At 32.7% G+C, this 26,652-nt stretch overlaps 4 protein-coding genes across 6 annotated transcripts in view; 3 read left to right on the top strand and 1 right to left on the bottom strand.

Annotated features, from left to right (window-relative positions):
* The window catches only part of LOC124540518 (paired box protein Pax-5), a 106,259-nt gene extending 103,630 nt beyond the window's left edge, over positions 1 to 2,629 (top strand). For all 3 annotated transcript variants that reach the window (XM_047118142.1, XM_047118143.1, XM_047118141.1), the window contains exon 12: positions 1,225 to 2,629. In XM_047118142.1, coding sequence (XP_046974098.1) covers position 1,225 — 1 coding nt within the window. In that variant the 3' untranslated portion in view covers positions 1,226 to 2,629. The remainder of the gene's footprint in view (positions 1 to 1,224) is intronic.
* A 4,801-nt stretch (positions 2,630 to 7,430) lies between these two features.
* LOC124540497 (formin-like protein 3) lies at positions 7,431 to 7,946 on the top strand. Its single transcript, XM_047118118.1, has one exon. It carries the CDS (start codon positions 7,530 to 7,532, stop codon positions 7,944 to 7,946), a length of 417 nt encoding a protein of 138 aa, XP_046974074.1. The 5' UTR covers positions 7,431 to 7,529.
* A 2-nt stretch (positions 7,947 to 7,948) lies between these two features.
* LOC124540496 lies at positions 7,949 to 8,497 on the top strand. The gene has a single exon (XM_047118116.1). It carries the CDS (start codon positions 7,949 to 7,951, stop codon positions 8,465 to 8,467), a length of 519 nt encoding a protein of 172 aa, XP_046974072.1. The 3' UTR covers positions 8,468 to 8,497.
* A 604-nt stretch (positions 8,498 to 9,101) lies between these two features.
* LOC124540498 (muscle calcium channel subunit alpha-1-like) overlaps positions 9,102 to 26,652 on the bottom strand; it is a 65,759-nt gene continuing 48,208 nt past the window's right edge. Inside the window, exons 25-48 of the mRNA XM_047118119.1 lie at positions 26,467 to 26,519; positions 25,763 to 25,900; positions 25,284 to 25,398; positions 24,640 to 24,770; positions 24,127 to 24,271; positions 23,261 to 23,341; positions 22,889 to 23,005; positions 21,999 to 22,184; positions 20,632 to 20,731; positions 20,247 to 20,419; positions 19,772 to 19,869; positions 19,573 to 19,661; positions 19,270 to 19,410; positions 18,641 to 18,806; positions 17,967 to 17,975; positions 16,949 to 17,114; positions 16,118 to 16,214; positions 15,428 to 15,506; positions 14,546 to 14,644; positions 13,281 to 13,321; positions 12,102 to 12,178; positions 11,070 to 11,176; positions 10,319 to 10,382; positions 9,102 to 9,903 (exon numbers count right to left, since the gene is read on the bottom strand). Coding sequence (XP_046974075.1) covers positions 9,832 to 9,903; positions 10,319 to 10,382; positions 11,070 to 11,176; positions 12,102 to 12,178; positions 13,281 to 13,321; positions 14,546 to 14,644; positions 15,428 to 15,506; positions 16,118 to 16,214; positions 16,949 to 17,114; positions 17,967 to 17,975; positions 18,641 to 18,806; positions 19,270 to 19,410; positions 19,573 to 19,661; positions 19,772 to 19,869; positions 20,247 to 20,419; positions 20,632 to 20,731; positions 21,999 to 22,184; positions 22,889 to 23,005; positions 23,261 to 23,341; positions 24,127 to 24,271; positions 24,640 to 24,770; positions 25,284 to 25,398; positions 25,763 to 25,900; positions 26,467 to 26,519 — 2,544 coding nt within the window. The 3' untranslated portion in view covers positions 9,102 to 9,831. The remainder of the gene's footprint in view (positions 9,904 to 10,318; positions 10,383 to 11,069; positions 11,177 to 12,101; positions 12,179 to 13,280; positions 13,322 to 14,545; positions 14,645 to 15,427; positions 15,507 to 16,117; positions 16,215 to 16,948; positions 17,115 to 17,966; positions 17,976 to 18,640; positions 18,807 to 19,269; positions 19,411 to 19,572; positions 19,662 to 19,771; positions 19,870 to 20,246; positions 20,420 to 20,631; positions 20,732 to 21,998; positions 22,185 to 22,888; positions 23,006 to 23,260; positions 23,342 to 24,126; positions 24,272 to 24,639; positions 24,771 to 25,283; positions 25,399 to 25,762; positions 25,901 to 26,466; positions 26,520 to 26,652) is intronic.

The following is a 26,652-nucleotide window of genomic DNA, read 5'->3' as shown; positions in this document are numbered from 1 at the left end:
TAGACGACTCGACAGATTTAATTTTTGTAGACCAAAAGCTAACAGTCTCCGAAAGCTTTTTCAGTTCCTCGGTGATAAAAGTTTTAAAAGATTCCATAGTGGAATGTAAACTGTTAAAGCGGTCATCAAAATGATCAATTAATGATTTTGTGTCCAATTGGGATTGAGATATTATATTAATCTTTTCAGAGGTGTTAGGAAGTTTAGGGCTTATATTTTGACAAGGCTTCTTGGAAATCTTACAAACTGGACATTTCCATTTTGCTTTATTCATAGGAAGTATCTTTTTAAAATCTGTTTCACTCATACCAACACATAAATAGTGATAGATACTGTGACAAGCTGTGCATTTGATTATGATTGATTATGATATTTAATATTAAAAATTTCGATTTAATTTAAGAATAACAAAAATGCAAGTGCACAGTGCTCATCTGTTTTGTCAAATTACTTAATATACGTTAATAACTAAAGTAACGCTAATTGAACAAAAATCCAATCACCAATGCAAGTTGTATCAACGATAGTCAATTCTCTCGCGTACTCGCCTCATCCCTCTTTTCCAGGACGCAGACAAAGGGCTCGTGCCCTAGGGACCCGATGTAACTTATAGGGCATTAAATTTAAGTGATTCCTCTGCTTTTAAAGTTTTCCAAAGTTGGGGGCTTTGCACGGATTCAATACGGATAAAAGGGAGATATCAAGTATTCGCACCAATTTGTACTATCATGACGTATAAATATTTCATCCCTGTTATTTATTTACCTACTATGTTTTGATTTTTAAATTTCGAACGCTATCAAAATCAGAATAGTCTATTTACATGTATACTCATAGACACATGCAAACGTTCGTACTTGAAATCATTACATAGTATAAAACAAAGTCGCTTACCGCTGTGTCCCTATATATGCTTAGATCTTGAAAATTAGGCAACGGATTTTGATGCTTTTTTTATAGAGCGATTCTAGAGAAAGGTTTTTGTATATAACACAGGCACAATATAATAAAGAAATGGTGATATTTTAGATGTTTTTAATGCAATTTCGTAAAAAAAAAACAAATACTGTAGAATATTTAGTATTAGTAGTAGGTCGCAAGTTATCTATAAGACATTAAATCAATATATCATTTAAATCATAATTATAACTGCACATACTTATAATTAAATCAATTGCTAAAACAAATATTATAGAATTAAATGTAAACCTCATTTATTTCCAGATATCAACGGGCGCCGTGCGAGCAATAGCTGTCGGCAAGCCACAACGAAAATAAGTGATTAAGGACACTACGTAAAATTGAATTGTGAGAATTTTAGTTTAAACATTATCCATTCCTTTAGAAAATCTCATTATATGTAGATAAATAAATTAATATGTACAATTCGATAATTTTTATTCTCGTTAAAATTGTTAATTTTCGAGGTCAGTATCGCTTTCCTTTAGCTTTCTCAAGACTATAATTAAATCGAGCGATTCATTTATACTCATTATTTTTTAATAAATGAACGAGAGAGCCAAAGTATCGATAATTCTTCATTAAATGTAAGATGTAAATAATATTGTAACAATTATAATGTACTTCATTTAATGTCAGAATTAGAATTAGATCTATTATTTCCCTTACCTCAAAATGGTTACATTTAGTGAATATTTTGTGTAAGAATTATAATGTTTCATTTAATTAACTGTTTCGAAACTGTCTTAAGCACAATGGCGTTTTATTAGAGCCTCTCTATTACTGTTACTGTTCGTTTAAGTTAATTTATTTTTTTTATATTGTTATAATTTAGTACATAATTATGTATCTATATGCGTTCAGTGAAGCTTAAGTAAATTAATATATGCAAAGTACTTAATGTTATAAAGGTTTTGAAATTACGATGAGATTATTTCTGTTTTTTTTTTTTCTTTTTTTACTTTTTATAATTAGTTTCTAGTATATGTGTATCGTCTGTGGTAAATCATAGAATTGTAAAATCGTATGAATTATATGTTCAAATGTAGAAATTTGTTTTAGTTGTAATTATAACGTTCGAAATCTTATCGTTTCCGTCCATTTTTTTATTTGTTTTATTATACGTTTGTAAATAACGCCTTGTATGGTTTTGCTGTTTTCATATTTTATGGTATGATTTCTCTCTCAATAACATACAGTTTAGAGGTATGCCAAAGACTTGTAGTGACGTCTTTACATGCAATCTTTGCTTCTAATGTAGATTATTTTACTAAAGCAATAATATTATCGCCAAAGATATCGTGGACTTTTCTTGGTCACACTTCATTTATATCGAGACCAACTTTACATACATATTGGTATACAAAACCATCATTCAAATGTGCAATATGTGTTTAAATGAACAAATCAATTTTTATCATTTACATTTATTTTCAACTATAATTATGACCTTGAAAAGTCCACTTTAAATGAATTTTCATTTATAAAATTACGTTTCCTATTTATTTAATATTGTATTCCCTTTGCTTTTTATCCTCAAAAGCATATCGATTTAAGTGATACGTTCCACGTCATAATAATAAGAAATATATGTAATAGTTTCATTTTATTTGTACTAAGTATATTTGTAAGGCAAACGCACCAGTACGAAATAAAGGCAAATGAGTTTTTTAAAAAATATATTTAGTTTTTTTTTATTGCATGTGTATAACAACTAACTACCTATTCGTACCGGCAATAATGTGTAAATTATATATTTATATTGATCTAGTTAGTTGTCGCCCGCGACTTCAACTAGTTTGTTTATAGTTCAACTAGGTTGTTTGTCATGTGTTACGCAATAAAAGTAGCTTCCTTGGAGTTCAAATTTGCTTCATACTAAATTTCATCAAAATCGGTTCATTGGTTTGCCAGTGAAAGAGCGACAGACAGACAGACAGAGTTACATTCACATTTATAATACTAGTATACATTGAATCTACTTCCTCGCTGTACTGCATCACATGGAATCTGATCTCTTTCATGTAGGTTTCCTCACGAGCTGTACCACTTACCACTACGAACAAAATAAAGTAAAATGTTGAGATCTCAGTGGGTCTTGGTTGGTTTAGAATAAGTATCCCATGGTTACGATGTATATTGAAATCACAAGATAGTCAGATAATTTGAATTAGATCGTTCTATTTTATGCGAAGAAAGCTTCGGTAACGAAAAATACTAAGATGTATGTCATTTTATTAATAATTATGTAACAATTTCCAAACCCAAATTTACTTTAATAATAAAAATACTGAGTTGTTCATTCGAGAAGATAAATAATATATAACCTCTTTCAATGACTCGGTAGCGTATTTAAATTCTTATGTCAAAATATATAAAAAATTAAAACAAAGACATTACAAACGAGAAATAAAATCAATAGTCCAGACATACTTACAATAAATAAATAATTCTAAATACCAAAATGAAATAAAGTTACAAAACACTTTCAAAATGTCAATAATCCAACTTTACAACAGGGAATACTAATATTCGATACTATGAATTCTAAAGATTGGTTACTCAATAACTGCAACCTATCAATAGCCTCAAGTATATTTTTAAGTGATAAAGAAACTCAGACAAGTAAAATATATGTAATCGACACCGTATCGTCGAAAAACATATTTTCAAGACCACTCCCTGAGAATATCGAGGCGAAGGCTAAGGATGACAACGTCAAAGTATTCGAGTTTTCCGAAGTAATAAAAGATCCAAACGATCCCAGTTCAGTAAGTTTCGTTACAGAAACGTTCACTGAAGAAGCCTTAATTGAATCCGGCTCTCCTTGTGATACACCGACTAAAAGCAAATACAAGTATTGTAAAGAAGTCATACAACCTTATTCAAAAACTCCCAAACTGCCAAAGGATTGTCCAATTTATCCCTCATGCAAGCCTGACTGGTGTCAAGGGGTGAACCAAAGAGATCAAGAGGAACCAGAAATTATCTACACAATGGACTCTGATGAATCTAAGAAAACTTTTGATAATCCCAGTATCTCGAACAATTCATCAGACGAAAAGTGTGAAATTAAAGAAGAAAGACGGCGTTGCTGTGTTAAAAAGAACCCATGCAAACCAAAACCACCAGCCATTTGTAAGACGGTCGACGAATGTAATTTGAAAAAATGTATTTCAGCTTGCGTTAGGGAAAGCTTAAAACTGGCTAAGAAAAGTAGCGCGGCTTGTTTAGATAAACTTGAACAAGTAATTGGTGTTAAACAACCTAAGGATTGCAATGATAAGCCAACGTACTATGTCATGGACAAATGTAAAAGCCAAAGTTCAAGTAACTCTTCCACGACAGGTGTCGACGTGAAAAATAGCATTCAAAAAATCATAGAATCCCAGAGTCAAACCGTTGCGACGATTACATGCGCAATCAAAGGTTTTGTGGGATCCGTATATAACAAAACAAAGGAAGCAGTAAATATGATTAAAACAGAAAGCTGTAGGCATTTAGGTATATCCAATGAGTCCGGATCAACTTCTCAAGAAACCCCACCAAACGAACGCAAAACAAGAGACTGCTCCGGAACGGTTTCGGATGTAAGTGCGCAGCCGTTAAACGAAGAAATTGAAAACCAAAACATAACAGCCGAAGAGATTAGTGAGAGTTATAGTTTTGAAAAATTATTAGAACCAGCTAAAGAGGCGGTCGGTCAAGTCATTTCAGTTGTCGCTTCTACGGTATCAGTTTTAAAGAACAGTAGTTTCGATGACTTAATCGATTCTAAGGTAAATAAGAGCTCGACTCATGATAAACCCAATAATGGCAAGACTACTCCTGTTAAAATTGCCCAAGATCGCGAACCGGAGGCGCACTCGAGTGTGTTCACAATGCTCAAAGCGAAAATACTCTCCATATTCGATATCCATCAAGACACGTGTCAAGACGATGGCCATAGCAGCGAGGAAGATGAAGAGAGCGCAGAAAAATTATTTGATAAATACTGTGAACAATGATCGATCATAATTAATATTCCCTGTCCAATTTAAGCTTACAACTCGCAATTTACTCATAAATTAAACAAACACTAAGCAATTACAGAACTAAAAGTTGTTTTATTTATGAAATTAAAAAGAACCTCAATCAATAACAACAACAACAGCCTGTAATGTTCCCACTGCTGGGCTAAGGCCTCTTCTCCCTTTGAGGAGAAGGTTTGGAACATATTCCACCACGCTGCTCCAATACGGGTTCGTGGAATACACAGATAACAGAATTTCTATGAAATTTGACACATGCAGGTTTCCTCACGATATTTTCCTACACTATCGAGGACGAGATGAATTATAAACACAAATTAAGCACAAGAATGGGGCCCCTTCCTATTACATACAATAATTTTGATAAATTATATAAACCATATAAAATATAATAATACACATAATGCAATAGTTCCGCTTGCTTACTCACCATTCAAACCGGACCACAACTATACTAAGTACAGATATTGAGCGGTATGTAACGAGTAACTAATAATGATATGAGTTTAAAATAATTATATATACATATATGTACTTTGTTCAAAGCAGACTTAGAAACACTTTTCAATCGTCAATTTACAGTATACTATAAAACTTATTTACGGCCGATTCGGAATATAGAGTTTATACAGGAGAATCGGCAAAAAGGCAGTATTTATTCTTATTCAATATTTAAATGAATATATACAATAAAAAAAAAATTAAAAAGCCTTTTATTCCATGCATAAATTTACATGTTACGTTATACAGTATTTTTTAAAAGTTATATAAAAATAAGGTTTTGAACATTTAAGTACAAACAAATATTTATTTTTTTATATATATTCATAGTTGAGGTGTTTCTTCTTGGAAAACTTGTGTTTGTATGGATCCCTCTCAGGTGAAGGCTTCCTCCAAGGCGTTCCATTTATCTCTATTTTTTGCTGCTATTAACCATTTTGTTCCTGCGATCTTTTTTATGTCGTCCTCCCATCTTGTGTAAGGTCTTCCCACTCTCCGTTTGCCTGTTGGGCCCTTCCATGTAGTGACATTTATTGTTCATCATCAACATAGCGGGCTACATGGCCAGCCCATCTCAGTTTCTCTGATTGGGCATGACAGCGCATCTATCGCTTTTGTGTGATGTCTTATCTTTGTGTGTCGAATCTTGCGTATCTTTTTTATATAGAGCATGCTTCGTTCGATGAGTCGAGATGGCCCAGAGGTTAGTTAACCCAGGCAAGCACCTCTGATTCATGTGCTTAATTTGTCTTTATAATTCATCTCGTGCTCAGCGGTGAAGGAAAACATCGTGAGGAAACCTGCATGTGACAAATTTCATAGAAATTCTGCCACATGTGTATTCCACCAACCCGCATTGGAACAGCGTGGTGGAATATGTTCCAAACCTTCTCCTCAAAGAGAGAGGAGGCCTTTAACCCAGCAGTGGAAATTTACAGGCTGTTGTTGTTGTTGTTGTTGCTTCGTTCCATTCTCTTCTGGCATGAACTAAATTTATTTTTAATTATTTTCGTGATTTTCCACGTTTGGCAGCCATATGTTAAAGAAGGTAGTATGCATGAGTCTAAGATTTTCTTTTTAACTTTAATTGACATGTTACTTTTGAAAACATATTTTAAACTCCAATATTTATTCCAGGCGTTTTTGACTCTACGCTCTATTTCCATTTCATTACCATAATTTATGGAGCATATTTGTTTACCAATTAACCTTAATCTTTAAATGCATAATGTTTGTTAAATAAAAATGTATTTAATATATCCCACCAAAGCTTTTTTATCGTCTCTATAATCTTGTGTTGAATAATATGCCATATTTATTAATGTTATCTATTTTTAATAAACGATTCGAATTTTGAATCGGCAATTATGTGTGGAATTTTATAATTTGTATCTTGACTCAAAAACTCTGTGGAGTCAGATACTTGGTATTGTAGAATAATCATCACCCATTGCAATATCTATTTATTACCGAACCTAGTAAAATGATCAATGTTACTGTGAAATGTGAATATACATGAAATTGTCGTGAATGTAACAGCCATGCTTAAAAAAGACAAGTCAACTGCACAGGGCATATTATAGTGCATAATATGCTCACACTCAAGAATACTACCCCTCCCTTTTTTCGTTCCTATTTCCCTCACTCTTATAATCCTATAGATAAGAGCATGGGAGGAAATCCACCCAAAGTGACTTGGGTGAAATCTTACTAATCTTACTATAATATATAATTCATCGAATGCTCGATTGTATTGAAGCAACGTGATAAGAATATAACTTTAATTTGTTAAATAATCTTTTAACTATTTTAATTTAAGTATATTAGAACACAAATTAAGAGACTGGTTAATAGAAAGAACTGAGATTACATCCTCTTTAGTTTTCTTAAAAAGAAACCGGTGTCAAATACAATGTCATTAAAAAATTGTCGTCAACTGTATTACTTTTTTCACGCCAATCATGTAAATTACTTATTGATTTTAAATAACAGTACAAATGAATTGAATAACAATGTGTGTTCCAAATGTAACTTACGATGAAGACCAAGAAATGCATCGTCCCGCCCTTACCTGAGCCGCCGCCTCCCGACCCTTGTAAATTACAGCGCAGAAGGCAAAAAGAAAAGGCAGGTATAAAAATATGTCCAGAAATTCCCATAATACCTCCACCACCGCCACCAACGTGTCACGCTTTATGTATTGAAAAGATAAAAAATCCACCAATAACGATAACCAACCAGCCTGTAGTCTGCGTTGTTGAGAGAGAACCCACAGGTACCGCTAGGTGTGACGAAATAGAAAATCGTGCAGCTGCTCATCCCGACCTTCCCTGGCCTGGTTGCCCTCCAGCCCAACCTCTACCACCTGACCCCGCTCCTGACCTTTGTGAACAGCAGCAGAAGAAGAAACGCGTAGAAGAGTGCAAGGAGAGAATGAAACGATATAGACTTTGACAATGGATGATTTAATTAAAAATAACGCACCTAAAGATTCAAACATGGATTCCATGATTGAAAAATTTTGTACAGAAATAAAGAAACAACCTGGTAAAGATGTCGGAACTACGAGACGGCTTACTGTCGAATCTCCGTATAACACAAGTATCGATTCTTCGCATAATATGGACCGTGAATTAACTGAATTGGAGAACTTAATAAAACGACTGCAGAACGAAATAAGTCATATGTACAATGATAATGGGGGACCGCTTGAAAATAATACTTCTGAAGAACCATTGTTGGCTAATGATGAAGACCAGAATAAAAGGCAAACTAACAGCCATATTTATCACTTAGCCGTGAAAGATGGCATGAAAACAGATGAAGGTACGAATGACCCGCAGAAAAGCTTTGAATCTTCAAGCAAATCACAGCTTTACGAAACTTTTACCTCTATACGGCGCAACTTTTCTTTACTTTGGGATGAAGGAAAAGTATATGAAGATGAAATTGTTGTCAAAAAAGATGAAAATTAATATTGTACGAAATCCATATTCATGAAAGGATATATTGAAAATAACACGATACAATAAATAAAAGTCTATTTCGTTTTATTATTGATTAAATTCAAAGACAAAATAAAACAGGTTTTATTTTCTTTCAAATTATAATGATAATAACAAATTCGTATAGTCCATACAAAATACAACATTCAAATTTAACTCCGATACTTCAAATTCATAAATATAAGTTTTATAAGCAAGAGGCGATGACTAGATCAAACTTAATATTGATGGTCGCGTTTATATATAAATCTAAGTCAAAAATAAACATTTCATACAAGTTAATATCAATTTTAAATACAGCGAAATATATATTAACAAATGGCAATTGAAAGAACGAGTTAATATTGTAAATCAATCATTAGTGACTAGAAATAATAAAAATTGCTTTTATTCTGGTCACATTCAAATGTGACCCTGAAAACAATCGAACGAAATATTGAAATAAATACGTCTATACATTATTAAACATACATAAAATTATATTCTAAACACTTTTAAATAACACGTAGGAAGCAAATTTGCGAAGCAAAATATAAGCAATATACAGTAATATACAAAATATATTATATTTTTTGGCACGATAAAGTTTTAAAAAATTTAACAAGTATAAAATTTCTATAATGTATTCGAATAACTAAGGCACGTTGCCACACTGTTTCCATTATACATTACATAGTATAATTAAAATTTCTAAGCAATTAATTTTATACTAACATAAGTATCATATTTAACATATCAATGACACATTAATGTTATAAATAGTACTTTACAATTATATATAAACATACTGAATATCAGAATGTATTTATATACTCAAGCATATGCTATCATATCGTATATAAGCGAGAGGCACGAGGTTTCTTTATTTAAAGTTACAGTAACATAAAAAGATAATAAAAAATGCTTTTATTTCTTTAATATAATTGTTGATTTCTAAATGCCGTATATATATTTATAACTCAATACCCTAAACAATAACTATTTAACATAGCTATATAAATAACATAATACAGAATAGAATAGAATAACTTATGACACATGATCAAACTTGAGAATCTAATAGAAAACAGATTCGAAATTCAAAACTACAACAACAAAATTACACTCAAACTATTCAATTAACATTATATAAAATAAACTACATAATATATACGTATATATATTGTAGCCATCAGATTTAACGGTCACCCTGACGTTATAGAAAACTTAACAAATCCACAATCTCTCCGCCTCTAGCCTGTAGCCGAAGCGAAAAACCCTGAGGGTTACAAACCTGTACGGTTGTCAAGCGTACAGGTAAACAGAGAACCGAATATAAATATAAAATTAACCGCTTATTTCTTCCTTGGAGGGGGCTGGATCGCCGGCTGGTGGAAGGGGTGGTACTGTCGTGACAGAATGCTTTCCTGGAAGATAAAAATTCATTGGAAACTTATTTTTGCCTTATGTCATTTGTCCAAGTCTAATTTATGATATGAGAATTTATGGATAGTACCCCCTACAAACAAAAAAACCTTTCACCCCTTTATTGATAAAGACAATAGTTTTAATTAAAAATATATGAATTTAAACGACCTCCGTGGTCGAGTGGTGGGTACACCGGTTTTCATGGGTACGCCACTCTGAGGTCCCGGGTTCGATTCCCGGCCGAGTCTGGGTGTTTGTGGTACCGTCGTTACTTCTGATTTCCATAACACAAGTGCTTCAGCAACTTACATTGGGATCAGAGTAATGTATGTGATGTTGTCTCATATTTATTATTATTATTTATTTATTAAAGAGATCTGAGGATAAACGATAGCATTCCCTAAGAGGACTCACCACATCATCAGGTCTTTGGGATCCGTTCATTTTTCGTTCTTGCAAAATGATTTGATTGGCGGCTCTGTAAATCAAACACGTGTGTAGTATGCTTGAGCCTTATCAACATGACATAACATTATAATTAAAGATTTTTTAAAAACAATTAGCAAAGTCGGAATGCTGACATACATTGTCATCTTTACTTTTAAAGTGGAATGGTTCATCAAGACTATAATTGTAAATGTTTGATAAGTCCAATAGTACATGCGTTACTAAGACAGATGCTGAGTCAATCTACCTTATGGTTTTGAACAAGCCTATATTATGGGTACCGGTCATCAGACATTCAACCGCTAAACAGAAATACTTAGTATTCTTGTATTCCAGTATAAAAGGTCATCGGATGGTTTTTTTTTTATGGAATAGGTTGGTGGGCGAGCATATGGTTGACCTGATGGTAAGTCTTCACCATCACATATAGACAATGACGCTGTAAGAAATATTAACTATTCCTTACATCGTCAATGCGCCACCAACCTTGGGAACTAAGATGCTATGTCTCTTGTGACTGTAGTTACACTGGCTCACTCACCCTTTAAACCGGAACACAACAATACTGCGTAGTGCTGTTTAGCGGCAGAATATCTGATGAGTGGACGGTAACTACCCAGGCGGGCTTGCACAAAGCCCTACCACCCAGTAAATAAGTGAGTTACAAGATCCATTCTAGTTATAAAGTATATGATAAATATAATGATGATTATCATACGTGTCCATCTCTTCCTGAGTGAGGTCGAGCGCCTCCTGCATCTCGCGTGAGGTACTCTGGATGAATTCCTTGTCACAATACTTGCCCAGACCTTGCTCCGTTAGAACCTTAATGGAAGAAATAACAGGACATAAATACACCTGTATAATTGATCTCTTAATCTTTTCTAATCATGGGCTTCATAAATAGAGAAAGATTTTCATGAAACTTAAAACTTATAATATATTACACTTTATTATTAATAATTCAAATCAAATCAAAATATATATACCTACTTTTTCAAGTAGATTCTTACGAGCATTTTTGGTAAACTGGTTGCATGGTAATAAATTTAACAATCACCCTTTTCCAATGAAAATATGTCCGTGTTGAAATTATAAATGAAATTTATATATCCTGTGTAACCTTAAAGTTATTTTATCATTTGTATGAACATATACACTCATAGAATAGGCTATTTGACAATGCGAAAACTAAATTGTGAATTATTGTAATCAATGTATATTACGAGTTGAAAAATGGTTATTTACTACCGAAAGTTGAAAATAATACTTAATTTACTCAAAAATCCATAAATAAAAATGCATTTTTTCAAACGTTTGTCACGTGACGCAAAACGCTCCTGATTGGCCGGGCTTATGATGAAGTCACTTTCTTGTAAACTTTGCTTTTGTACTATATGTACCACAGATTAAAATACAGGAAAGTGACGCCACCTACCCCATTGCGGCGCCATATTGTTCATGTAGCGTTTTTGCGCGCTATTTAAATATGGAATTTTTAATACGATATTTTTCGGCAAATATGTACTAGAAATAAAAAAACACAACTTTTACTGGGTTCCATAACTTCTACTAAATAATATAAAATGGATTTTAAATACCAGTCAAATAGCCTATTATTTGCTTGCCATGCAAGATTTATTAAAGAGCATATGTGTGTAAAATCGATCAGATTGACATTATCATTCTCAGGGCCGACCTCTATAGATGGTTGTCTTCTCCAACCATCTATCTCATTTTATCCACTTACACGGGTAATAAGGTTCTCCGCTGGATTCTCCACACAATAAGGCACGTTGTTCGTATGTCTTGGCGCTCTGTCACGATCTGAACATATGAATAGAATATGTTGAACTATTCCACCACGGTATTCACCGAAGTATGTTAACATCTTATACAAACAAAACTTCGATCATGCAGTGTTTATTATGCAAACACTATTCAACCAATCATAGCTTGAACATCCGTTTTGACTCAAGGAGGATATGGATTCAGGATATATATAAACGCATAACATGATAAAATGCATATTTTTGAAGATGTCTAATTTCTGCCTGGCGATTTTATTATTATAAGATACATCAGTTTTCTAACATTAGAAATATAATAAAAATATAGGCAGTATTTGTATTTAAAGCATTAAAAAGGATTTATATTCTTAAAAATGTAAGTAATGTGTAAATAAATAGATGTAGAAGCAATGAAGTTTAGTAAACAGATATGTTATTAACGCGCAAAAAGTAAAGACTAGAAAACGTCCTAATTGGGACGTTTGCCTTTAGTCGTTTTACGTAGTAATACGTTATAATACATCATAATTACGTAGTAATACGTTTTGCGTAATTAAAACAGCTAGTTATCCCTTTTACTTGTTGTTTTTATCAAGTTATCCTTTTTACTTTTAACGAAATATAAAAATAAACTAAAATAAACGGTCCCCGGCGCGGCACACTTTTTTCTGTTGTTTAGTATGGATATAACAGATCTGTTTATTAGAATATCATTGTGTAGAAGAGATTTTAATAGTTGTGGATCGCTTCCCAATTGCCTGAAGCCAATTCGGGTACAGAATTCAAAGCTTCGCTACCCCAGAAACATCAGGCTATTTTAGTCCCCGTTATATAGAAGGGTAAAGACATAAGTAAGTTCCTGAATATGCCAGTTATCATGCGTTTATCTGTGAAATGTCAAAAGGCTGCCAGGCGATGTTAAGCCGGGTTTCGAAGAGTTAAATAAAATTGAAGACTTAAATGCGAAAAGCAATTTTAAAAAGAATTTCATGCTGTTAATCACACACACACACACACACACATACACAGCAAAAACAGTGACATTTCTAGAAGTAAAGTAGGTAATAAATAAATGATATAAATAAATAAACGAAATAAATATGTCATAACACAGTCACAACACACTAAAACGGACTTACAGCTGTTTCTCATACTCTGCATTAAATCATTTGATGTTTTTCTGTAAACGTTAATAACGTTGACTATCTTTACACTGATGCCAATAAAACAAATTAATGACCACTGGTCACTGGTCAAAGTTATCAAGGTCAATTTCAAATACCTAAAGCAATGACAAACGCATTTATACTGTTTCAATAGTTGAAATAAAACTTTTTTGGAAGTGTGGCAGATACTATATTAGTGAATTGTATTAAAATGGCTAACAGTGACATCTATTGACAATTTGACAAACTAATGTGACCAACTTCAAATATTTAAGCCGCAAGTTTAAGAGTTGTCAATTCATTACACTAGATGGCGTTGTTACCATATTTAAAATTATTTCATGCTAATTTTACAAAATGCGTGTTAGAATATACTTATAAATTTGGTAAAGAATAATAAAATTATCTATCCTTGCTTAGGTCTGTTTATAGTCAATAACTCGTTAAGCAAGATTTATACAAACATTTTAATAATAATAATAATTATAGTCTCCAGATTGTATTACTAATTATATTCGGCTATTCATCTTTCAATCGTGTTTAGACCGCAAAATTCATTGAAATTAACTTGGCATAGAAATAAATTTTGAAGTGGAACGAATGGCATCAACATAAAGACTAACCTTCATTAATTTTAATGTGCCATGACGTGATCGAAATAAGCACGAAACAACGACAACATAAAAGTTATGATCAAATACAATATCAAAATTACAAAATGAAAGGAAAATAATATAAATATTTAAATAATACAATTTTACAATCGTGATCACATATAAAAATATATTGGAATTACAATCATGATCACAAAGAAATCGGAAACAATGACCACAATGAAAGTAATAAATTAAATTATTATTATTAACGCACTCTCCGAAGATATTTTGACAGAAATTGAAAAGTTGCTGTTTCTTTTAAAATTAAGTGGTTGAACAAGATAGTAAGTATATTAAACCCAAATGTATATTTCTTTATAAGAGTAAAGTGTGTATCAGTTTATTTTTAATGTAATAAAAAAGTTTCAGATTGGTTATATATAAATTTAAATATAAAAAAAACCTATAATGTTGGAAAATTTGAGCTGAAACTTTTAACGGGCTCAAATTTTATTTATAATACTTTCTAGCTCGTACTTAGTTATATTTCAAGACTTTTTTTAATATAAATACTCCAAATAAAAAGTAACATAACTTTATACGACCACAGGAAAAGTAAAAGTGATCACTAATAATACTCACTCGATAGCTTTGAATATCTTCTCAGAGTCCTTTCCGTGGAGCAGAGGCTGCATCGCTATCTCTTCTTCTCCCTCACTTTGGTTACCGTCCTCGTATTTACTTTAAACAATAGTAATAACAATAATATAATGGTATACATTTTCAATAAAAGGTATGCATAAAAATCATTTACTTGGTGGTAAGGCTTTGTGCAAGCCTACCCACTCATCAGTTATTCTACCGCCAAATAACAGTACTCAGTATTGTTGTGTTCCAGTTTGAAGGATGAGTGAGCCAGTGTAACTACAGGCACAAGGGACATAACATCTTAGTTCCCATGGTTGGTGTCACATTGAAGATGTAAGGAATATTTAATATTTCTTACAGCGTAATTGTCTATGGGTGATGGTGACTACTTACAATCAGGTGGGCCATATGCTCGCCCGCCAACCTATACCATAAAAAAATAATAATTATGTACCAATTTTCTATAGGATACAAAAAGATATACATAGTCGTATATGAAGTAGATATCATTATAAAATTTTAAACTATGAGTGAACTCTACGTTTAAATAATTTAAGTACATTAATTTGTTTTTTGTTTATATGTATAAGTAAATAGTATAATTTCAATTTTCAATCGGTGGAAACTTCGCTGGATAATGTGATATCTAAACTGTATTATGTAATTAGATTATATTTTATATCTGTTTCTTTCCCAAATATTATATAAATAAATAAATAAATAATGGATCGGTTTTTCGATTCAACGGGGGCTATGTTATTGCTGCTAGTATTCTTGCCACCATTCCACATGGTCATGATTTAAACAGTAACTATTTATAATTCATTGCTATATTTAAGCACTCAATGCTATAAATAGTACAAAACTAAAGCTTACCTGTCGTCTTCTTGTATTTTTCCATCCATACCGAGCTCTCTCTGCATCATCCAACTTAATGACTGTCCTTCTTTGGTGCCTGAATAAACAACATAGCAATCGAATCATTTAGATAATATATACATTATTTTGGTAATTGTTTGTGTAAATCCAGAAGTGGTGTATTTTTTGAAACATTCACAAACATTTCTATTACGCGATTTGAATCGCGTATATTAATTATTTTTAACATCCCGACGTTTCAGTCTGCCCGTGATCACGAACGCTGTAAATTGCTCGAAACGACGGGATGTCAAAAATAATTAATATACGCGATTCAAATCCGTTATAACTAGTTTTATTTCAATGTGTAATCGCGAAAATTTAAGACAACATTCTATTACGTCTCTGTTATTTTATATCATATATGTATATATAATTATAAATGTGTATTCTCATGCATATATATATTTAATATTTTATCTATGTTTTTGTTTCATTATTATTATTATCGTATTTATTGTTAAATTTATTATTACCGCCTTCATGACTTTCTGTTTGGCCTAAAGGTTGACTGGTAGAGAATACCTTCAGGCATTAAGTCCGCCTTTTGTTTCAACTTTTGTTGTTGGTCAATAAAGTATTTAAAAAAAAAGGAAAATTGGACTAAACGTTTGAAGCAAATTTTTAAGATATAAAATCTGTTCTTACCATTAACGGACTTCGGTTTGTTTACAGGGGGACGGTAGAAGCTCTCTCGACCCTTCTTAATACTTGTCCAAACCGCACCGAATAACGTGTGGTTACGCTATGACAAACATACACACTTTAACATTCAAAGTTAAAACCAAAAATATTTATTCTATATAGAAGTACAGACGTTCGGAATTTGACACCTCGTCTCTGAGAAGAACCGACGAAAGAAACTCAGCGGGAAATATTAGTTTATTTTTTATTTATTTTTTTGTGTTTCATGCAAGATAATAATAAATTATTAAGAGAAATATGTATTATAGCAAGCCACAAAGCTGTTTACAAAGGCCAAAAATGTTCTAACCTTCTACAATCAACATTATGTTAATTGAGTGATTTCTTCTGTGCATATTAGTTTGTGATTAATGGATGAAATTTAAATTCAGAACAAAAATTAGCTAAGGACGGATTTTTATATTTGCGGCTGCGGCCAAAATCAGATACTAGCTATTGCCACAAGTCAAGTTACAGAATATATGTAAAATTTATATTGTTTACATATATAAACCAATTGGAAACAGTCACAACACTAAAGAAATCGGTGACAAGATTAACTAAAATAAAATAACACACAAACGCACCGTTAAATGCAAGGAGCCTATCACGGCTTGGAAATGTTAGATTACTATTTTATGCCTGTTACAGATTATTTTGGTAGATGTATCCCATTAACAATTATTATTTTATTTCCATTTTACTCCATAATCTCAAAACATGTAGCCTTTGAAGTAGCTTTACGTTGCATATACAAATGATAACTTTATATTAATATGTGAAAACAACAGTTACCCTGTGCATCGGCTCCACGACTTCAGCAACCACTTCATCTAGGTTACCAGATATCGCCCTCTTCAGCTCTGGCCCAGCTTCATGAAGGGTTCGGAGTCCAGCTTGTAACGTCATCTGGTTGTTTTGCACTGATGCTGCAGCCGCTTGCTCTTTACGTTTACGGAATCTGTTCACAGCATTTCTTATATCAAGACAATAATCATTTATACCTTAATTCACTTTTAGGTTTGCTTTTAATTCGTGCGTATCTTCGCTTTAAAAATGAGTTTTATTGGAGAAGTTGTTTTGATAATTGGGATAAAGTGTTAAGCGAAGAGGTGAGAAAATCAAATACCATTCCGAAAACATGTCTTCTCAATGTAACTCAAAAACTCACTGATGTTAGATAAGCAAATTGTTTCGGTCTATACATGCAGATTGCAAAAATAAAACGGTGACTCCACGCATAATATAACATCCATTAGATCAGCTAAACTGTGCATCAAAGCGACTGTGAGAACAACAGGTAAGTTAAACACGGAGAAAACATGCTTTGGAATTTAAGAGGCATGCTTTGAGCTACTTCTAAACGCAAGGAAAGCTAAATTTTAAAAATCATCAAAATCATACAAACATTACGAAAATTGGACGATCTTTAATAAAGAAAGAAAGATTTAAGAAAAGAACCTCAAAACCTTAATTACTACTGACTACTCAAGGTATATTAAGTACTTAAACTCTTTTGTTTTCAGAGTTAAGAAATATGAAACTGAATGATTTTCTGTTGTAGTGATTTATCAACAAAACAATCAACCACGTTGAATTAAACAGTTGAAAAAATAATGTTCTCATTTATAATAAACTATTCAGAATGATTGTATGATTTTAAAATTGCTACCAAAAATTCATAAAAAAAGGGAAAAATTCTTTCAAGCAACATTCTTGGCAATTTGTCACTTAATGCCAAAAAAATTTAGAAAGCGCAAAAATAATACAGCGTTCTTCGAAGTGGTTGCTTAAAAGTTGATTGTTGACTTACGCATGGTTCCTATAAAAATAGAAATAAGTTTGTTAATAATTTTCATTAGCACTACAATAGTTAATTCTACAGATACTGACTCTTTAGCTACATGTACTACTTTACCAGCAACATACGGTAAAAGACTGATAACAATCAAGAGCATAGTGGAAGCGACATAAAGATACAATAATAAATTGAATAACAACAGTACTAAATACTTAAATATTGAAGGCAAAAATTAATATAATCTCCTAAAAACAAAACTGGCCAAAAAGGTTTTATATTTTACAACAGATACTTAATCAGAAAAATTGTCTGAAATGATCATTCTGTGAATCTAAAGACCGAAAAAGAAGGACCTTAGATCTCTTACATTGTAGGAACATATAGTTTTAATGGGAGTAATGGTCTATCAGAAGAAACATTAAATTAAAATCTAAAAACGCTTTCAATAAGTAATAACCATCCTAAAATGATATCTTTAATAAGCTGAAAAAAAAAACTAAATTTAATTATTATTCTCATGACGGAATTTGTCAATTGATAAAAATGGCAAATAAATATTATAAACTCAATATATAAATTTAAAAAAAAAATATATATATATAAATTTATACCATATCAAAGTAAATTAAATAAGTAAATAACCACAGATAAGACAAAAATAATTAATTATTAATAATAAATTCTACCTTCTAAAATAGTCCTGTATAAGGAAAGTGGCGTAGAACTTGCCGACGGTAATCTCGTTGGGGTCTCCGGGGGGAGGTACCACCTGGTCGAGGAGTTTGGGTGAAGTTCTTTTCCAAACCTTCTTGATGATCGCTCGAAGTTCCGGGTTACATTCGTCAATGACTCCTGAATTATGAGTTAAAATATCATAAGAACTTTTTTTGCGTGTTCTGTCTAATTCAAGTCTTCATGTTTAATTTGTACATTTTATCATCTTTAATATTGGCCCAAAGAACCAATAAGGAGTTATGATCACTGCATACAACAAAAACAACAACAACAGCTTGTAATTTTCTCAATACTGGGCTAAGGCCTCTTCCCCCTTTGAGGAGAAGGTTTAGAACATATTTCACCACACTGACCAATGCGGGTTGGAATACATATGAGACAAAATTTCTCTGAAATCATCAAGATATCAGTGCATAGCCTGTGGTGAAAAACTAACACACTATTGAAAACTAGCATCAGCTCGCTATAACAGTTTGTAAGCTTTAATTGCCACCTTTTCTCATAGTTAACAATTTTCCAATAGTTAGAAGTTTAAAACCCCACCACCAATTATACACTATAAATTCACCACTTTACTGACCTGTCGTTTTGATTTGCAACTGCGTCCTGACCACAGCAAAAAGTGTCGCGTTAAAGTTGACCGTTCCATCAGAATTCAGAGGCATGTTCATAGACACAAGTCTCTTACAGGCAGTCCGATGAGGGCAGAGCTTACCAAAACCTAGTAAGAATAAAGTACAATTACTACAATTTCGATTACTAAGGCTCTTTTACCTTTAACACCTGAATACATCAATACACTAGTAATAAGTGTGTAATTACAGGGAGTATTCTTAAAAAGGTTTGCAACAATATTTATTACAAAACAGATTACTGCACTTACCAAGAGGTGGACTTATTTTTCGTAACAATGTCACAACATCTAAATGTTTTATTCTTCCTTTTGCGTCCGGATCATATTCACTCCATAACCTGAAGAGATAAGTTATTATCTATTAGTACAAATAAAGCCCTGATGTACCAATATTTATGGATAACTCTACAGTTGAAGAAGAGATTTCATTTGTCACAAGACAACTCACCTAACGAATTCATCAAGATGGTGAGGTCCAAGAATTGACCAATCTCGTGTCAGATAATCAAAGTTATCCATGATAACCGCCACGAACAGGTTGATAATCTGAAAAAAAGAACTTATTTTTTTTATGTTTCAAATGCACTTGCCTAATATCATTGTGGCATTTATTTATAAAATACAAGAGATACACTGTAGTTAAATAATAAAATTTGTAAGTAAATACGGGTAAGGTCAATGAATGTTGCACTATACAGGTTTGGTCAATATTCCCTCACACTCCAAAACAGATACGATGGATATATATGGTAGAATTGAATGACACTTTTAACACTGTGCACGAGGTGAATTATAAAGACATACAGATGACATAATATTAAGATTATAAAAAAAGTAGAACAGCTAGGATTCACTTGTTCACGACTATGCAATCACAGCTCATGTCAATAAAAAAAATGTATACTTTTCGCAAATATACTTACCAAAAAAGTACAGAGGAGCGAAAATGATATAAAGTAAGGGAAGGCGAGACGCGTCCCGCACACTTCCTCCCCATCGGGTGAATTTGAGTCTGATGAGATACAGCCCACTGGCTCCCCAGGGTGCTCGTCTTCGTTTAAGGACAGGGCCATCATGATCTCCTGCCAGGCTTCCCCTGGAAACGATCATCAGAAAATAGCGGATACAACTTTATTACTTTGGATAACTTTTTGTATGAGACCCAGAAGTTGGTTTAAAGTTGATGATTTTCATTGTTTTGACGTGTGGTCTGACTAAGTCTTACCAGCTTTAACCTCTATTTTACCAGTTAGTTAATGGATTGTAATCTGTAAGAAATCTGTGAGAAAGAGATATAACTTAACTCACCCGTAGCTGATCTAAACAACACCATCAAAGCTCCACCAAAAGTTTGGAAATTGTTGTTCTGTGTTATAATCTCGTCGTCTTCTTTCACCTTACCAAATAACTACAAATAAAAATAATAAATAAATCTTGGACAACATCCCATACATTATAAGATTTTAAATTAAGATGGTTAGTTTTATTATTAAAGTTATTGATTTCGGGATATTTACCCGCAAACTTCAGTCTCCTGAACAAGACATTCGCAGACAATGATAAAAAATAAAAAAAACATGGTAAATATCCCGAAATCAATAACTTTAATAACATAAATTACTTTGATTCCGATCAGAAGTAACAACGGTACCACAAACACCCAGACCCAAGACAACATAGAAAATTAATGAACTTACTACATCGACTCAGTCAGGAATCGAACCTGGGACCTTGAAGTGGCGTACCCATGAAAACCGGTGTAAACACTTCTCGACTATGGAGGTCGTCAAATTATAATAAAAAAGTCAATATTTATTTATGGTAGTATAGTAATTCATTTGTCGGCATATATAGGCAGATATGCGGCCTTACCGCTGCAAAATTTATAATACAAAAACTTGCAAGTCCCATTTTACCCAATTAAGGGTGGAGTTTCGTTCATCAAAATCCGTTTTTAGCGGATGTTTACACCCTATAACGACCCTACCTGCTAAATTTCAAGTTTTTAGGTATAATAGTTTCTGAGATTTCATAATTAATCATTGAATGGTACTTCCATATGCATAGTTTATTCTAATAGTCGTAGAATTAAATCTATTTGTATCTTCATTAAAACATCACGTCATATCAGCTATCCAAACTGTTACAAATTGAAAATTCGTGTCATGACAATTTGCGACGACTCTGAGTCTGACTTTTCATTCAACATTCATCTAAATTTTCATTGGTCGATACTAGCTGATGATTTAACAGTCAACCAATGAGCGTTCAATATTTAATCAAATTAATAAATCAGACTTTGAATAGCGTATCAGAAAAGTGAAGGTATGAAACTTCAACGAATAAGGTTTTTATTTATGGTATAAGTTAGCGGACAAGTATATGGGCTACCTGATGGTGAGTGTTCACCATCACCCATAGACAATGACGCTGTAAGAAATATTAACTATTCTTTACATCGTCAATGTGTCACCAAACTTGGGAACTAAGATGTTATGTCCCTTGTGCCTGTAGTTAGACTTGCTCACTCAGCCTTCAAACCGGAACACAATAATACTGAGTACTGTTAATTGGCGGCAGAACAACGGATGAATGGGTAGTACCTACCCAGACGGGCTTGCACAAAGCCCATACCAAGTAAATACCAACGAGGTGCTTATAATAAAAGTCATTACCTGCATACCGACGACAGCATAAATGAAGAACAGTAGAACAATTAATAGAGCTACATAAGGTAAAGCCTGAAAGGACTTTATGAAAGTCCAAAGTAATGTTCGAATGCGCTCCCCTCGGGAAAGGAGTTTGATAAGTCGCATCGCTCGAAACAGACGGAAGAAGGCAATATACTTAAGATGAGTGCCCTGAAAAGAAATAATAATTATTTTAGTACAAAAAACTACAACAATATTCGTTTAGATATAATTTTTTAAAGGTAGTATTTTAATTAGCTAAAACACCCATTTTAATTTGAACGTAATATACAATTGAAAATATATTTTAATGACTGACTTTTGATGAAAACCACAGATATGTCCAAATTTGCCAAAAAGAAAATTCAAACTAAAACAAAATAAAATTTATTCAAGTAGGCTTTTACAAGCACTTTTGAATCGTAATTTTACAACTAAGTGAAGCTACCACTGCTTCGGAAAGTAGATTCTACCGAGAAGAACCGGCAAGAAACTCAGTAGTTACTCTTTTTTAACATTTAAAAAATACAAAGTCATGTTAGTTAAATACAATTATTTAAATTAATATATCCTACTTGGAAGTCAACAGGTATTTAACTCCACGCTTTTTATCATCTATAAAATCTTGTATCGAATAATATGCCTTTTTTACCAATGCATTTTTTACGGAACGGCAAAGTTAAAAATGACTGCGGAATTTTATTATAAAAACGGAAATAAACAATAATTGTCGCTGATTCTAATAAATTTGGTCCATTGGTCAAATGAATACGAATAGACTAAGGGTATGATAAAGAATCTTATTAGATTTTGGACCATTTTTATAACTGTTTAAGCGAAAGTTCATGGATCATTCTTAATGATAATTCAAATACCTCTTGACTAGCTTCATTCGTATCCTTATTTTCATTAACTTGAGTAACGACGATGTCTATTATACTTCCAACAACTAAAATGAAGTCAGTTGTGTTCCAAGAATCTCCAAAGTAATTCTGAAAGAGTATTTTATTTTGCACTTATATTATAACGCAGGACCACAAATATTATTGGACAAAATTATATTTTTTTGTTACTAGCTTTATTTATGTGTTATCATGAACTTAATAAGTTGAAAATTACTGTCTGAAGGACAGAAAAAGAAGGTTTTATTAATACCAATTAAAAATTTAAAATATATTTTATATCTTGAACCCAATGTTCGTTTGAAGAAAACACTTAATGTACCTGTGTTTACGATTATTAAGTACCTTAAATCTAAACGCTGCCAGCTTAAACACGAACTCCAACATGAAAACCGTTGTTAAAAGCATATTAAGATAGTCAAGAACCTGGAAATAATAACAAAAGAATTGTAATAATGACGATTGTAATGATAATTTTTCAGATACCCAAAATTAATAAATTTAGGTTATTTACAAAGACCTAAAAAATTCATTCAACATTTGTTACTATTAAAGATATTCTATTTCCATGGTTAAGGTACTCGAATGGGTTAACTAGACCAACAACAACAGCCTGTAAACTCCCACTGCTGGGCTAAAGGCCTCCTCTCCCTTTGAGGAGAAGGTTTTGGAACATATTCCACCACGCTGTTCCAATGCGGGTTGGTGGAATACACATGTGGCAGAATTTCTATGAAATTTGTCACATGCAGGTTTCCTCACGATGTTTTCCTTCACCTCTGAGCACGAGATGAATTATAAAGACAAATTAAGCACATGAATCAACGGTGCTTGCCTGGATTTGAACCCGCAATCATCGGTTAAGATGCACGCGTTCTAACCACTGGGCCATGTAGATACTAACTAGACCATCAAATGGCAATTTATCACCATCGCACATACATATACATTTAAGCTGTAACAAATGTGAACAATTCTTTGCATCAAACATACGAAACCAACTTAAGGAGCTAAGATGTTATGTCCTTTGAGCTTGTAGTTATACTGTCACAAATCATACAGTACAAAAATAATAGGAGGCATTCTTGCGTTCGAGTATCAAGTGGATGGAACCCATATGGTCTTGCAAAGCTGTTCCACCAAGAAAATTAAATTTGACGGAATAATCTGTCATAATCATCAGAAACTTCACAATAATAAATAAGCCTCACTCGTTTGTACTCAGCTCTGGCACCATGGTACTTCATCATAAGCGCGATGGTGTTTAGAACTATGAAGAAAAATATGACGTATTCAAAGCGTTGTGACGTCACGAACCACCAAGTCTTGTACTGAATTCTATGTTTTGGAATGTATCTGAAAAAAAACATGAATATTAAATGGTTCGTCTTTCTCTCATCTAAAAATAGTTGTTTAATTATAAGAATCAAAGTTGATCTGGATAAGATTTAATTTATCCAATAAATCAAATACAGGACGAATTCAAATTCATTCAATTGGACACGTAGACACGTGTCTATGCAATGATGACCTCAATCTCATTCTTGATCATCATCAGTCTTGATGGCTTAACCATATATTATAATTAATAAATAAAAAAAGAATTAAGAAAAATTATCTCATAATTTATGTAGAACTAAATTGGTAAAAACGATGGTAGTTTTTATGGGCAATACCAGTTAAAAAAGCGTGCAGATTTCTAGCAGATGATATATTAGTATTACCTTCTCACGGGTTTGGCCTTCAATGCGAATTCAATACAGTTTCTCTGGTTCTTATCCAGTTCACAATCCTTGAACTCCTGTTCTCCCTCCTTTTGAAAGGTGACTATGACGAAACCTACGAAAATGTTGACCTGGAAGTTATAACACAAGATATATTATCTAATACATGTTGCTAATATGTTACATTTATTTTTTTCAATGTAAAAGGTAGGCGGACGGCAAGTACCCCCTGATGGTAAGTGACCATGATAACCCAGGACATTGGCGTTGTAAGAAATAATGAACCTTCTTTACAACACCAATACGCCACCAACCTTGGGAGCTAAGATTATTATGTCCCATGTACCTGGAGTTACACTGACTTACATACTCTTCAAACCGAAACATGTCCAATATAACACTAAGTATAGTTGTGTTATATTTTAGTATCTGATGAGGGAATGGTACCTAAGTAAACGGGCTTACATAAAACCCACCTCATAACAAAATGAAGGTTTCAAGATGATGAAATAACCAAACATCAGTTTTGGTGTATCTACATACAGGGGCTTAAAATACAATCCTTAACCAAGTATTCATAACTAACATGTAAACAATGATGATTACTGATCGATACTTCTAATAATATATAATAATCAACTTACCATGAAGAAAGCTATAACAATAATGTAACTAATATAGAAAAATGCAACAAGAGGTCTAGAATTTTCTATCGGGCCGTGGTCTTCTTTATTTGAGTCCATCGAAGTTGACAGCAATCTAAAATTATTATTTCAATTAAGGAACATATAATATAATAGGAGTGTCTGTTGAATTGCATATGTATGTACGGTATAAACCAAAACAACTTTTTCACATTTTTTGTCTGACTGTCTGTCTGTCTATCTGTTTTGTTCCGATAATCTCTGGAACAGTTGGATCGATTTTGACGCGACTTGTATAGGCAGATCGCTGATGTAATAAGAACTAGCTAAAGCTACAACAATAACTGTTTTGCTAAATTCAATTATAGTCACGAGCACATATAGATTAAACATAAGAATAAAATAATTTACATATTAACACAAAAGGCGACATTTAACAAAATATTCAAAGCAGAATTAAATAAAACTATGTGACTCACCCAGGCCATCCTTCAAACGTAGACACGGTGAACAGAGTCAGCATTCCGTTAAGCACGTCGTCAAAATTGAATTTGTTTCTTTTCCAAACTCTATTTTCCACCCTAGCGTTTCCATTCTCATAAATAAGATATGAACCTCTAAAAATACAAAGAACATTATTTAAAGCCTATGATGATTAGGAGTAATAAATATTAGACAACATCACATACATTCCTCTAATCCCAATGTAAGTAGCTAAAGCATTTGTGTAGTAGTAGTAAGAAGTAACGACGGTACCACAAATACCCAGACTCAAGACAACATAGAAAACTAATGACGTTTTCCACCATCGACTCGGCCGGGAATCGAACCCGAAAATCTACACATACACTACTCCACAGAGGTGGTCATAAGCTTTGCTGATCAATTCAAGCCACCGTAACCATACTTCTGGGATACTAGACACTAGCACAGGAATTAAAAGCCAATTGTCTGCCCAAATATAAACTATAAACTACACTCTACGCTCTGTACCCTTACTATCAAAATCTTATTAGAAATCCAAGACGAGGGAAATAAGTTCAAGCAGACAGAGTATTGGACTATGACTCCTTTATCAGCTTGACTATGGAATTATATCTTGAGGCCTGAGGCCTTGTAATGTAGCCATTTGACTAACGAGATTATGACAGCAATAAAAAAATGGAAATGGATTTTTACTTACTGGCATTCTTGTGAAGTCACTTTTGTAATATCGTTACAAGTAAAGAATTTCCCCTGAAATCAAACTCGTTTTGAATTAATACAAAACTAAACTATAAACATAGAAATTAAATTTTGGAATTCACCTGACTTCGCCTCAGTTTAACAGCCGAAAAACTAAGCGATAAAATACATTAGCACTATATAC

This window comes from Vanessa cardui, chromosome 25, assembly GCF_905220365.1.
Source record: "Vanessa cardui chromosome 25, ilVanCard2.1, whole genome shotgun sequence".
NCBI classification, from domain to species: Eukaryota; Metazoa; Arthropoda; class Insecta; order Lepidoptera; family Nymphalidae; genus Vanessa; species Vanessa cardui.
Note: the sequence above shows the minus strand (reverse complement) of the source record. Positions and strands in the feature narration are given on the sequence as shown.